This window comes from Mixophyes fleayi, chromosome 6 (genome assembly GCF_038048845.1).
Source record: "Mixophyes fleayi isolate aMixFle1 chromosome 6, aMixFle1.hap1, whole genome shotgun sequence".
In the NCBI taxonomy this organism is placed as follows: Eukaryota; Metazoa; Chordata; class Amphibia; order Anura; family Limnodynastidae; genus Mixophyes; species Mixophyes fleayi.
Window position 1 is genome coordinate 136,495,763 of NC_134407.1, and position 14,611 is coordinate 136,510,373.

Sequence of the window (14,611 nt, forward strand, 5' to 3'; positions counted from 1 at the left end):
CAAACCTTCCATTCAGCATAGTTTATGCACTGAATGAGTTCTCCCACTCATTAGCGTTAACCCTTCTGAACACTGCATATAACGGTGAACTTGATGAGAAGTAACTGCTTGTCAGAAAGTGTGTGTTTGTAGGTCAATTTACTTACTTTTTGGACTATCAGCATCAAATTGAAACTTAAAGGATAATTTTTGGGGAGGGATTATTTTGACCCCAGAAATTCTTTTTGGATGAGTTTTCTGGAATAGTATTTTTTCAAATGCAATCTTGGTGGAATAGACTTGGCTCAACAGCCTATTAAGAATATTTTAAAGGAAAATAGGTACCCCAGTGACCCAGCCCAAGATAGCCCCTGGTGAGCTTTATCAATGATCACCCAATATTTACAATTGTAAAGATCACATAATACCAACATCATGACCTTGCTCTGTAATTTAAATGTTAACCTACACAATATACAAAATAAACACTGATAATTGCTTCCAGCCTACAGATTAAGATATGTGTTACTGAGCACAATTTATCAGGTTAGTGCAAACATGTGGCTTTCTAGCTGTGGTAGAACTACAAATACCAACATGACCTGCCATTCTGAAGACCAGAATTTGTTGTGTAATGCTGGAACTTTTAGTCCCACCACAGGGCATTGGTTGCATACATATTGAAATCTCTTTAACCCCAGATGGTAACTGTTATAATTAACCAAAATATGATGGCTGTATCACATATTTCCGATTCAGCAATATAGCATAAGCATACTTACCTACTTTCTTCAGCTCCCTTCCGGGAGCCAGCCAGTGGAGGGGGGCGTGAAGGGGCGGAGTGGCCGAAATCGCGTCATTTCGGCCCCGCCCCCTGTGACGTCATGACGCAAATTGCGTCATTTGACAGCGGGGGCGGGGCCAAACGCCGCGATTCACCGGGAATCGCGGCGTTTGGGATCTAATTCTGCCCACTTCACTAGGAAGTGGGGCACTTCCTAGTGAAGTGGGCAGAATTCGGGAGATTGCCACACTCGCCCGGGAGTCCGGGAGACTCTCACAAAATGCGGGAGTCTCCCGGACATTCCGGGAGAGTTGGCAAGTATGCATAAGTAATTAATAGTAAGTAATAATTTGTTGTAGAATGAATAGAACGAAGGAGTACCATCATGGCCGCCCAAGCAAGGTGTAGCAATCTGGCCGTTTAATGAAACATTACAATGATGACCGCTAAATTGAGAAAAAAGGTGTAGCAAAATGGCCGAATATTCACTAGAAGCAACAATTACCTATTGTGACGTGTAGTAAATCCTTTAGCATTACCAAGTCATGTGACACCGGAACCGGAAGTTGTATACACTGATAGAAGAGTTTGTTTTGGTCCAGAGACGTGTGAAATGGGTTGTGACGGTGGAACCATCCCCAAGCGCCACGAGCTGGTAAAAGGGCCCAAAAAGGTGGAGAAGGTGAGACATGATTGTGTGGAACAGACAGAGGCCCCGGCTGTTTTGGAACTACAGATCTCAGAGTACCAAAACAGCAGGGGAGCTCCAGGTGGTCTCCGTGGGAAGTGTGTACTGTTATTCATCATCACGTGTAGTATGTATTAGAATGTAGACACAGGTTCTAACCAAACTAGTCCTTTATTAGACTTAAGCTTTACTCAGAATTGCGGAAGTGTTTGATTTTGCTTAATTAAAGCCATAATGCTAGATACCACAACGTACAGGAATAAGTGTACATAATAAACATAGGACTTCTTCCAAAATAGGCCGTTGAAGACTTAGAAATGTTTGTTATTGCAATTTAGCAGACGTGCTATGGATATCAGATTATTATTAATTATAGTAATATTGTTTTCCTTTATAGTTAACACAATGCATTTCAGAGTTTTTTTGTTTTTTAAGCAGCTCCTGCCAGAGTGGAGCTTAATGTCTGACATCTACCCCATACACACTAGAACATATTTTGTCAGTAGCCAATTAACCTATCAGTATGTTTATGAACTGTGGGAGGCAACTGGAGAAAACCCCATGCTGAAGTGGAGAGAACATACAAGCATCATACAGATAGTGCCTCAGTCAAAATTGAACCCATCACCCCTGTGCTGCAGTGTGCCACAGTATTTATGATCCATGGCAGCAAACCATAATCTACAATCACTGTTTTTATGGCTGCATATGTTGCTAAGTAGTGTAAATTATTGACATTTCTTTTACATGCCAGCAACAAACATATTCTGATTTCAAGTAGAAATGCTATTTTGAGCATCATTACTAATTCCACTAAGTTCTTGTACCCAAAATAATGATTTTAATAAGGGAATTTACTCTCTTCATTATTTTAAGAGGTCTTTATTTCTGGTGCCAAGTCCTGCTTACTAACTTTTTTTAATTTTCTCTTGAATGTACTATTTAGTTTTTAAGTTACAGTTTTAGTGATCTTAAAAACAGGACACTTTAAACACATCACACACCACCCACTCATCCACAGAACACCGCACAACAAGCTGTAGCACAACATTCCACAATTGAACGGTGCGGCTGCACTTAGTAGCTCGCAAAGTGACAGCCCGTGCGTGGACGGTGTGGGTTGAATTCTTAATGGACCACCAGGTAGCCCTTAAAAGTAAAAAAATTTTTTTTAAAGAAGCAAAAAAAGAAAAGTGGGTGCAGTGTATATACGAATAAAAGAACATTTCCATACTACTTCATCCAGCAAGACATCCCTTAAGGATTTTCCTATTTAAGCCATCCAAGATAAGTAGTGGGACAGTTAATTGATTAACATATGGTTTTACTAGCATTATTGAAATATGATAGATGGAAAGGTGGAACACTGTTAATGTCCTCAAGTAAAAGAGAGTAAAGAAAGTATAGATTTAGATCAGCATAAGGTTTAGAGATAACATAAAATAATAAAGGACATGATTTGTGCCTCATCAACATTTATTTATATAGTGCCAGCAGATTCCGTAGCGCTATACAATTGGGAACAAACTAATAAAACAATACTGGGTAATACATACATACATACAGAGAGGTAAGAGGGCCCTGTTTGCAATCTTACAATCTATGGGACAATGGTTTGATACACAAGGGTAAGTACTACATCATATTGAATATTTGTTCAGCTTGAATGCAAAGGTTACAATTTTTTTAGTGGGCTGTATGCTTAGTCACACAACTATGTTGGTCAGAGGGTTGTTGTCTTGTGTAGAGGGTGGTAGAGGAATATTATAAGCTTGTCTAAAGAGGTGGGTTTTCAGAGAACGTTTGAAGGCTAGAGGAAAGTCTTGTGGTGCGAGGGAGTGAATTCCACAAAGTGGGTGCAGTCTGAAAAAGGTCCTGAGCCTCAAACAAAACTTACTTAAAGCCCAACTTGCAACACTAGAGAATTTCAAGTTAGCAGCTCAGTACCATGTGATTAGGATGAGTGACATCATAATGCCAGGCTAACTGAATGAATGTGTCTCATCACAACCATCCTTTGTCATCATCTGCTACAGAAGCTCATGAGATATGTAATAGTTTGTCAGTTGGAAGAAGAGATGTTTACTGTTGTGTGATGCACAAGGGTGGTGGTGGGGAACTAAATATTAAGGTATATATCTAGTAAAGGTCACTTTTAAGAAACAGTGGCTACAAGTCATTATTGAGTGACTTGCAGTTCAATTATGTTCCATAGTCTCCTTACACATTATAAATCTGCATAAATTGCGGCAATTGTGCTAATTATAATATTGTAAATATCTCTTTTCTACCATTGGGGGACACTGCGAGACATCGGGTGTATAGTAGGTGGGACTAGGAGTTAGGCACTTAGACTTAACTTTTTTCCTCCCCTACTATGCCCCTCCTCTCCTGTTGCCTCAGTTTTGTCTAACCAAGCATATGAGAAAGTGGAGCCCTGTGAGCTAGAAGACAGCTCTGGTTGAATGAGCCTTTAACGCTGCTGGGACGGACTGAGACGCCCGAACATAAGCCAGAGAAATAGTGCACCTTATCCAGCAGGCAAGAGACTGCTTAGAGGCCGGCCAGCCTTGCTTTTGTGCATTGTAAAGAACAAAAAGGTCCTTTGTTATGCGGACAGAGGCCGTTTGGTCAACATAAAGACGAAGAGCACGAACGACGTCCAGCAATAGAAACTCGTCACTGGAAACAAAGACGACATTCCCCCACCACAGAATCCCCTGGGAAAAGACTGTCACTGTCATGCTGCGGGCTTGTCAACCGGTCTCGAGGTTCTTCACTTAACAGCTCCCCTGAGGGCAGAGGATTGGCCTCTGGGCGGAGTACCTTGGCCCTAGGCAAAGGACCGAAACAGTCCCTGGTGTTGTCTGTTGGAACCCATGGGTAAAGCACTGCTTTTACTTTCTGTGGCCACTTGAATGACCGTTTCTAACTGATCCAAACAAAGTAACCCCATCAAAAGGTAAACCCTCTAACGCTTGCTTTGAATCAGTGTCCGCTGTCCAAGAACGTAACCATAAGGTACGACGAGCTACGATAATGATGGCAAAAAATCTGGCATTTACTGACACTGCATCCATGGATGGCTGTCCTACATAATCTGACGTGTCCAGGATATGTTCGACTAAAGACTGTATTTCCGCACTCGGAACGTTGTCCTGAATACCTTTAACTAGCAGTTCAGCCCAATGCTGTATATAGCCTTGTTAGCCCAGGCAACCGCCATCATGGGTCTAAACATACTGCCTGCCGCAGTATAAGCCGGGCAGAGAGCCTGATCGCACTTCTTATCAGTGGGGTCCCTAAAAGAAACCCGCTCCTGAGTTGGGATATCTGAAGAGAAAGACAATTGTGCGACAGGGGTGTCAACTCTAGGAGAGGCCTCCAATCTAATGGAGCCCTCAGCCGGGAGAGGGTAAAGAGACTTAAATTTTCCCGGCATAAAAACTGCTTATTTGGCCTGTGCCATGCGTCGGATACCATCTCCATCATCTGAGGGGATGATGGGAAAGCAGCCACCTGAGCCTTGGTCATTTTAAACAATGAAAACCTTGATGGGGTCGTAGGCTCCGGATCAGCAAAGCCCAAAGTATGTCTGATACCCAGAATGAGGTTATCAACATTATGGGCAGGAGCAGAATTGATAGAACTCAGTGAATCTTCTTCCTGCAGATCAGTATCTTATTCACCTTCCTCCTCTGAGGAATGGTCTGAATTATGATCGTGTCCCTGAAAGGCATCAGATATTACTCTTTTGGCCCTGTGGGATACTGTAAGTAGGCGAACTTCTTCCTAAACCGATACGGACTGAGAAGATGTGCCTGCGCCCGCTAGTGATTGTGTAGAAGTATGTGGAAGAGAAACCTCGCGTACCTCTGCGGACTGTATCATCCTGCGGGATAGCTCCGCCATGGCTGATAGTGACTTAGCCCAGGGCGGTTCTTCAATAGATGCTGCACCTTGAGCTGGGGCGTGTGTCGCTCCTGGATCTCGGCTTCGCATGCCGTGCAGCGAGCATCCTGGTTAGGCTGTCCAACAGATAATTTGGCATTACATCTGGCACATGTATAATAAAGTGCAGACATACCCAAGGATCCCTTATTTTTGGATGCCCCCTTCTCAGACATATTTAAGATGTATACCAATTAAGTACAATATAAAGATCAAATATTGTTTTTCTGAAATGTAGCTAAGTCTGAGAACCAAAGTCTGACTACAAAACAGAGAAATTTTAATCAAGTCTCCATACCAGGCTAATCTCTGAAAATACACCAATCCCAAGACACTCAGTAGTCCTGATTGTGCAAACAGCCTAATAGGGTTTGTCTCTAAATATAACATAGGATACAACGATACCAGTTGGAGAGGTAAAGCAGAGGAGCAGCGTGTAGCCAATGATCTCCGTGTCCCAGCAATCCAAGATGGCTACTTCCGCGCTAGGAAGTAGGGGGGCGGGGCGGGTCCTTCCCTCAACCCTCCCTAAAAATGGCTGCCTTCATGCGTCGCCGATGCCTTTGTATGGCAATCAGCGTGCAATGTCCGCACATACATACTAAGATGGCCAGTTAGCGTGTGGCGCTAAAAGTAACAAATCGTTTCCTGAGGAGAATGATTGTTAGTTTGTCCCCTGCTGCTCGCTGTCTAGGGGGCGGGGGGAGGGGACGACTTGCTGGCTTGTCTGTTGCGATGTATGTCTGTGCCCGATGAAATTATCCTAAATAGGGCTCCTAATGGCTCAGAAAAACAAATAGGTAGCTTCCGCTGCTTGTTACTAGGGGATGACTGCTGGCAAACAAGTACAGGTAAGTGAGACCAGGCTACTGCTTACCTTCGCAGGGAACCAGAGTGAATAGCGCTGACAGACTATTCAACCCTCTGGGTCTTGGGTTCGATCCCCGCGGTGTACCTAAAGGGAAATGAAAATAAAAACATGTAAAACCTAACACTATTACAGGTATAGGCAGGAGCCTATACCAGCGTGACCTATCTCCTAGGCACTTAAATGAAACTGGGGCTACAGGAGAGGAGGGGCATAGTAGGGGAGGAAAAAAAGATAACTCTAAGGGCTAGATTTACTAAGCTGCGGGTTTGAAAAAGTGGGGATGTTGCCTATAGCAACCAATCAGATTCTAGCTGTCATTTTGTAGAAGGTACTAAATAAAAGAAAGCTAGAATCTGATTGGTTGCTATAGGCAACATCCCCACATTTTCAAACCCGCAGCTTAGTAAATCTAGCCCTTAGGGCTAGATTTACTAAGCGTCTAACTCCTAGTCCCACCTACTATCCCCTGATGTCTCGCAGTGTCCCCCAATGGAGTAAGAGAAATGGATTTTATGGTGAGTAAAAATATTATTTGCTTGCACCTCTTTGATGTGTCAGTTAAAAGGAGCAAAGTTCAGTACCTTCGTCTGTTGCGCTGTTGTCCCTGGGGGATCATCTGTGGTTTCACGGCATTGGTTTGGATATGACTTTTTTTTTTTTTTCCTTAGGTTGGTTTCTTGTGCACCTTTTGTAGGCGATTTGTGTAGTTGGTGCGTGTGTATTTATTTTATAGTTGAAATCGTTTGTTTTGGGAGTAGTGGGAATGCGAGTGTTGGATTTTGAGTTTGCATGATGGTTTTTTGGTCCGTGTTGCTGGTTTTCTGGCGTGATCACATCTGTTTCCATGGATAATGATTCTGTTGGGATGCTCCACCATCCCTAGTGATAGCTGCTGAATTCTGTTATAATAGAATTATTTATTTGTTAAGTTGTTGCTTTATTAGCGCCTATAGGAAGTAATCCTCTGTTGTCAGTGTGCTGTGCAGACATTTATTACCTCTTTCACAGCAGATGCATCATAGTTTTTATCTAGATGATCTACTTACTGCAAAGTCTAAGAGTCTTTTCTCCATACTCATTTTCCTGGACCTCTCTGCCGCTTTTAACACTGTTGATCACTTTCTCCTCCTACACACCCTTCACTTAATTGGCCTTCGTGTCACACGTCTTTCCTGGTTCATTTGCTACCTATCAAACCGCTCCATTAGTGTTTCTACCTCTTGCACATCCTCCCATTCCATGCCCATTATCTGTTGGGGGTCCCACAAGGCTCTGTTTTTGGCCCTTTACTTTTTTCATTGTACACCTCTTCTCTTGGGGAACTAATTGCTCATTAGACCTCCAGTACCACCTCTATGCTGATGACACCCAAATCTATATCTCTTCCCCTGACCTCTCTCCTTGTGTACTATTCCAACGCTACCTAAAGCTCAACATGTCCAAAACAGCTTATTGTCTTCCCTCCTGCCAGAGTCATCACTTCCACTCAAATCTCCCTCAGTGTAAACAACACCAGAATTTCATCAGTCTCCAAAGCCTACAGCAATGGTTTCACCCTCTGCTTTATTTCTCACTTACAGACTTTCTCACAATCCTGACGACTCCACCTTCAAAACATTACCAAAATATGCCCTTTTCTTACTCAACATGCTATCAAAACTCTTATCCATTCTCTCATCATCTTCTGCCTTGACTATTGCAACTTCCTGCTATCTGGCATTCCTGACACCCATATATCGACACCTCAAACCATCCTAAATTCAACTGCAAGGCTGATCATCTTCGCTTCACATCTGCTGCACCACTTTGAAAATCCCTATACTGGCTCCCTTGGTCTTCCAGAATCCAGTTCAAATTACTCACTCTGACCTACAAAGCCCTCAACAACACCATCCCTTCATTCAGCTCAAATCTAATATCAAAATACTTTCCCTCCCACCCTCTTAGATCTACCTCTGACCTGCGCTTGTCTCGTCTCTGATAACCACCTAATCACCTTTCATTCCCACCTACAAAACTTCTCACATGCTGCTCCCCACTTATGGAATTCCCTACCACAGCCCAATCAGGCTTTCCCATAGTCTTCAAATCTTTAGATGCTCAATATAAACACTTTTTTATTTTTTTATTTTTCTTTTAGAGAGTAACTTATCTTTATTAATACTATTCTCACTGATACACCCTCACAGCTGTCCCAATCTCTACTCTGAGCCACACTCGCTCCTCTTGTTTCAGCTCTTCCTCAAAATCTTAGGCTGATATGTACACTAGTTATACACCTTTTAAAGCTGTCATTTTTTTTTTACGAAAACTTTTAACGTTTTTTTAAAATGCATTTGTAGCTCACCTGATTGAGCTAGAGAGTTGGGCAATGTCCAATTTTTGACCTCTTTTTATGGGCTTTCATATGATAGATAACACAGCATTATGCTTCATTAAAAATTAAAAATATAACATTTTCAAAGTCATATTTTTACATATTTGAAAAATTCTCAAAAATTGACGACTATGCATGACGATGTCTTGCTGTTCGTGTCCGACCCCGAGGCTTCTCTACCAGCTATTCATAATATCCTTCAATAATATTCAGAGGCGTCATTTTACAAACTTAATGCATCGAAAACTGAAGCTCTAGCAATTGCCACCCCCTTGCTCAATAGAGAGTTCTCAAGGCAAAATTCAATTACAATTGGCAAAATGCTTCTTTGAAGTACTTGGGTATACAAATTTGTCAACTTCCTTCTGATTCCCTGACAATTAACTACTCTTCCCTTTTATCCCACTTCACTGATGAAAATGTGGGCTAATTATGAGGTCTCGTGGTTGGGCAGGGTAGCAGCTGTAAAAAATGATGCTCCTTTCAAAAATCCTATACCTCTTTAGGTCTATCCCTTACCTCTACCCTCACCAGCTACTTGCCAAATTTCACAGTGTCCTTGGAGTTTATTTGGAGAGGTAAATGACCTTGAATATCGAATGCTAAATTGATGAGATGTAAGCTAAAAGGAGGTCTGGCCTCTCCCAACTTAGAGTTCTATCAGTTGGCATGCTTACTAGACCAGCTTAGAGACTGGTTGGCCCCCACTCCTTCCAAGCTGATACCTCTGACAGACCTGCTGTGGCTTGATGCTAAAAAAAGACCTTTTAGAGGTGTTTACCCTGACAAGTATTCACAACTCACTTAGGACATGGGACACATTGGTAAAGCTATTCCCTGAGTTTGTTCTCCCCTCCTCTAACCTGTCAATGACGGGCTTATCTAAATTAATTCCCAACTTGAGTTTGGTATCATGGCATGAATTGTGTATTGTTAACTTACGCCTTATCTTGGAGGACTCATCCCTCTGTTCCTTTGTTTACCTGTGACCATTTTAAGATTCCCCCAAGAGATCTTTTTAAATATCTACAGGTCAGGCACTGGTTTTAGTCCCAAGTAGGACGCCATGCTGCTCCTGCACCTCCATCCCCTTACATAACTATGAGGCTATCCCCGTTCAACCAACCTCGTGGGATTTCCTCCTGGTACCTACTCCTCCTTTCATCCAGTGAGGTTAGCAAATTGCTGGTTCAATCCCCATGGGAGGTGGACCTACAAATGTCTATTATTGAAGATGATTGTAAGCTTGCGAGCAGGGCCTTCTCACCTCTTTGCCTGTTTTACCCAGTTTGTTTATTAGTTTACTATGTTTGTCCCCAATTGTAAAGCGCCAAGGAATATGTTGGCGCTATATAAATAAATGATGATTATGATGAATGGGAAATATATTTCTAAATATGTATAAGATGTCAAAATGCATTAATCATTTTGAAATGCTCCTTAAGATTGTACACAGAATGTAGTTGACTCTTGAGAAGATTCATAGATTTATGTTCAACGTGTCAAGTTTTTCTGGCGGAACTGTGGTGAGGTGGGGAGCTTGATGCATATATTTTGGTCATGCCCGAAGCTGCAAGGTCTTTGGACGGAAGTTTTTAATATGATTAACGCAGTGAGTTAAGTAACTTTAGCCCCATTGCCGGAAATCGCTCCTTTCTCTCCAGAATCATAAGAGATATGTAACTGGTCACATCCTTGTTGATACAATCCTGGAAGTCTCCTCTCCCCCCGCCTCTTTCAATGGTTATAGCCAAAACTCAGAAGAGCGTTGTTATGGGAGGCTCCTGGTCTCCCATATTCCTTATCAGCTTCTTCCCCTCTGATTAAATGGTTTGATTGAAATATTTTTTACTCCGAGCACCTAGCCCCATCAGTATCCTCCTGTTCATAAAAGCAATGCAGCACTGTCAGTTTGTTTGTGTCTGTGATACTTGTTTAAAGTTAATCAATGTACTCCCCCTCCCGATGTCCTCCCTCACCTTACTTTCCCTATTATTATTATTATGGATGTACCTTATTTTGCTTTCATTCCCTACATTTCAATAAATATTTCATTTGTTAAAAATTGCTCATACTGTTGGTAATAAATCACCAACATTTTATTTTGGGGTCATGTTGGGACCATCTGCTACAGGAGCTTTCTCTTTGGACTGTTTGTTAAAATAATGAAAATGAGAACTATCTAGGCCTGTTCATTACTTTTAATGTATCTCCTTATACAATCTCTTTTGATGTATATTATATACAATGACACAGTATGTTAATACTGAAATATTTAAAAGATGTGTGATAATTTTATGTCTTCACATATTGTAAAAAAGCTTACTAGAGATCACTACCATTTGGTGCTGCTCCTCTGGATGGGTGGTGCTACTTCATGGGCTTGAAATGGCTGAAGGCTTCATTTGTTTTTAGTATTTCCATTTCAGAAAGGGTGTACATTCGACCTGTTGGGGTTAACAGATTCACCTTACACAGAACATCTACCATAGAAATCCATAAAACATCTGTTTTTTTTGAAAAAGATGGTATTGGACAGCGGGATGGAGAAATGTCACTTGTTTCTCTTTATCAATGGTTTTCATCTTTTTCCTGAATAAATGTGAGCCACCATTTCTTGTCATAGACAGCATTTACATACCCTCTGATGTCAGCAAGTGGGAGCGGATACTACATTATCTTGAGGAACTGAACAATGACCCTCTTGCTCTTTTTGAAATGTCCCAAGTTGTTTTCTGCAACTGGCACAAACTTTTACAACTTTTCAGAAAATATCTTACACATCTGTTCTGAAACGGTTCTCAACCCCCTTATTAGAAGTATGATTAGCCTTTTTAAATGGGTTGAAACAATAAGGTACCTATCACTTTCCTCCATCTTTATTCTTCCTTACATTTCTAATCCAATTTAAACACCAACCACTGCAAACACTGCTCTAAACCAAGCAGGCTCTGACTGGGCTACTGGGGAGTTGGGGAAATAATTTCCATGAGACTTTGCTGAGGGGTGAGAGGAGCATGTGATGAGCTTTGATTGGAGGAGCCCAACACATGCTCCTCTGACCCATGGAGATCAGCACCAGGGGGCTTTTCTACAACTAATTAAAGTCCACCCAAACCTAACCTGTCCTTCTTATTCAACACAATTTAACATTGAGTATCTTTCCACTTAAGTTTATACGCCTGTGCAGAAGTGGGAGCAGGCACTGTCTGTGAAATCTTGTCCCCAAACATACCCGAAGAGGAACGTGCATGCCTCTAACAATGAGAACTTGAAAAAATATTGTTATGTTTATTTTCTCACATGTGTAGTGCCTCAATAAATAAAATTTTCATTAATTGCTCAAAACTAAAAGCTCTTGTAGCAGATGATCCCATCATGATCCCAAAATAAAACTTTGGGGATTTATTAACAGCATGAGCAATTTTTTAGATGTTTTTCAAAAATTTAAAAATATGACTTTTGAGAAAATCCTAATTTTGGTTTGGAAATTTTTACGTTTTTTAATTTTTTATTGAAACCTAATGCTGTGTTATATATCAAATAAAAGCCCATAAAAAAGAAGTTTCGAATGAGACATTGCTCAACTCTAGCTCAATCAGGTGAGTTGCAAATGCATTTAAAAAAAACAAAACGTTCATGTTTTTCGTTACAAAATGGCAGCTTTCAAGGTATAACTTCAAAACCAGTGTACATATCAGCCTTAGATTTTGGGGTTTTCTTTACACCCATCGCAACATTTATTATACCAAATTTTATTGAAATTAGAGAATGTAAGGTAGAATATTTTCTAAAATTGTGTTGATTTGATGTGGAATGACCGTATATCAAATCTTAATGTTCTTGAGTCATTTGATATGTTTGTACCTGAGGTGGGTAAGCGCAGCTAGTAATCTATTTTATCCGGTGTGTGTTAATATAAATGATACTTCAGTGTTATTTACAAATCATGAATATATGCATGGAAAACAGGAATAATTGACTTATGCATACATAGCCCCAAGGTATCGGAAGGTATAGTCGGTTCCATGTAGATGATGGAGATTATATAAAGAGTATATAATGTAAAATATATAGAAATGTTTGTAAATGAAGACAGTATAGGATAGGTTACTTAACAATTTTAGTAGGGCTGGTCCATTTAAGCTGTTACCTATGGATAAGACGAGAGTAATTTTGGGCCTTTCAGCTGTAATTATAAGTCGGGTACAATATCGTGATCCAGACGAAGGGGAGGAACTCTGGTAATGGTGCAAGTGCTAAACTATCTGAAATTCGTGAACAAAAAGTCCTGTACCCCACAGCATCACACTGCCACTTATGTATTTTTATCACATTTCTTCTTGTGTCTTTCAGGTTGACAAAAATGCTGAGTTGGTTGCCCGCTGGTATTACTGCACACTAAGCCAGGAGAAACTGAAAAAGCCAATAGTGACTTGTGAACTGGGCAGGTATGTCTTGGTGCCTGGAGTATTTTACCCGGTATGCGGGGGCATATGTTGTCTCAGATCTTATAACAAGCATGTATGTTTTGTCACAGGTTTGTTTGACCTACTGTAGTCTTGATCTGTTAATTTGGTCTTCCACGTTTGATAATAAATTGTGTAGGGATCCACTCATTTGGCAATCAGTTTAAATATACGTATCCATTTTATATTTCCTATATATCTAAGTACAAGGCATACTTTGTTTTTACAAGTGCAGGTGCTGAGCGACTTCACTCCAAAGGCAGGTCTGATGTGTAGTGAAAAACAACTGTGCAAAATTGCCTCCAGGGGTTATACGTATGTTAAACCCCTATCCTATGTGTAATAGTGTATTACTTCCCTCTTCTATTACTTCTCTTCTGGAGGGGAAAGGGGGTAGTATGGAGTCCTTAATGCATCTCCATTAGCACCTCACTAATATTAAACCATTGAATTGTAATTGAATTGTGTGGGAGGCTATTTGCACTGCGTTCCAGAGTTTAAACCTGTTGATGTTGAGAAGATGACACAGTGGTATGCACAGACTCGTAGATGGAAACTTTACAGAAAAGATAAATTTTGTATACTCTGCTAGAGAGTGTATATAGCAATTGATTACTCATAGGATAAGGGTTATACATGTAATTACTACACTTAACACCCCATTCTATACACAATGGGCCTGAGGAAAAGTAAAGAAAAGTAAGGCAAAACCATGTTGCAATGGAGGGGATGTCAATTTAAACTGATGGCAGATTTATAGTTGGGATAGGACATGTCCTAGATCAACTTTAAATTTCAGTGTACATTTTAGCTATCAAGTATTTGTGTGCTACATGAAATAACAGCAAGTATTTTCCTTATGTGCAAAATAATAAACTAATTTGCACCCCTTACATTGTAACATGGTTTTGTCCAGAAAACTTACTAAATTTTTTGCTTAACTTTCCTTAATGAATCAGGCCCAATGTGTATATACACACATACATTCACACACAAATTGGTTTAGCCTTTAGTAATCCGAGTACGAGGCACACTTCTTAATATCTATAGAAATTAGTCTAAACATATCGGTGTCTATGTTTAATCCACTTTTACATACATTTTATGTTTGATGTTATTCTAAAAAAAAAAACATTCTACAAACAGTATGATGGACGCTTTTTGCAGGTAACTATGCAAAAATATGCTGTACCGATAAAAACTAATTATAATCTGTTTCCCAGGGCAGCTTAAAAAATGAAAGTAAATGCCTGAACACCTGGTTTAAAAATTACTTTTGCATGTGCTTTCATAATGGCGTATATGTTTTTAAAAAGATTTGTAGCAGCAATAAAAACAAAAACAAAGGACCGATAACCAGGGGAGTGTTGGCAAATTTTATCCCAGGAGGCAAGACTCTACTCAGCGGCCTGTTAGGAACATTTTTAAGGAAAAAAAATGCAGGTGGCCCAGGCACCCAGGCCAAGTTAGCTCACTGTGGGTGTGGGTAGTC

General features: G+C 40.6%; 1 protein-coding gene across 1 annotated transcript in view; it reads left to right on the plus strand.

Annotated features, from left to right (window-relative positions):
* Nucleotides 1-1,223: 1,223 nt before the first annotated feature.
* RTF2 (replication termination factor 2) overlaps nucleotides 1,224-14,611 on the plus strand; it is a 34,994-nt gene continuing 21,606 nt past the window's right edge. The window contains exons 1-2 of the mRNA XM_075176482.1: nucleotides 1,224-1,445; nucleotides 13,007-13,101. Of these exons, the coding sequence (XP_075032583.1) occupies nucleotides 1,377-1,445; nucleotides 13,007-13,101 (164 nt within the window). The 5' untranslated portion in view covers nucleotides 1,224-1,376. The remainder of the gene's footprint in view (nucleotides 1,446-13,006; nucleotides 13,102-14,611) is intronic.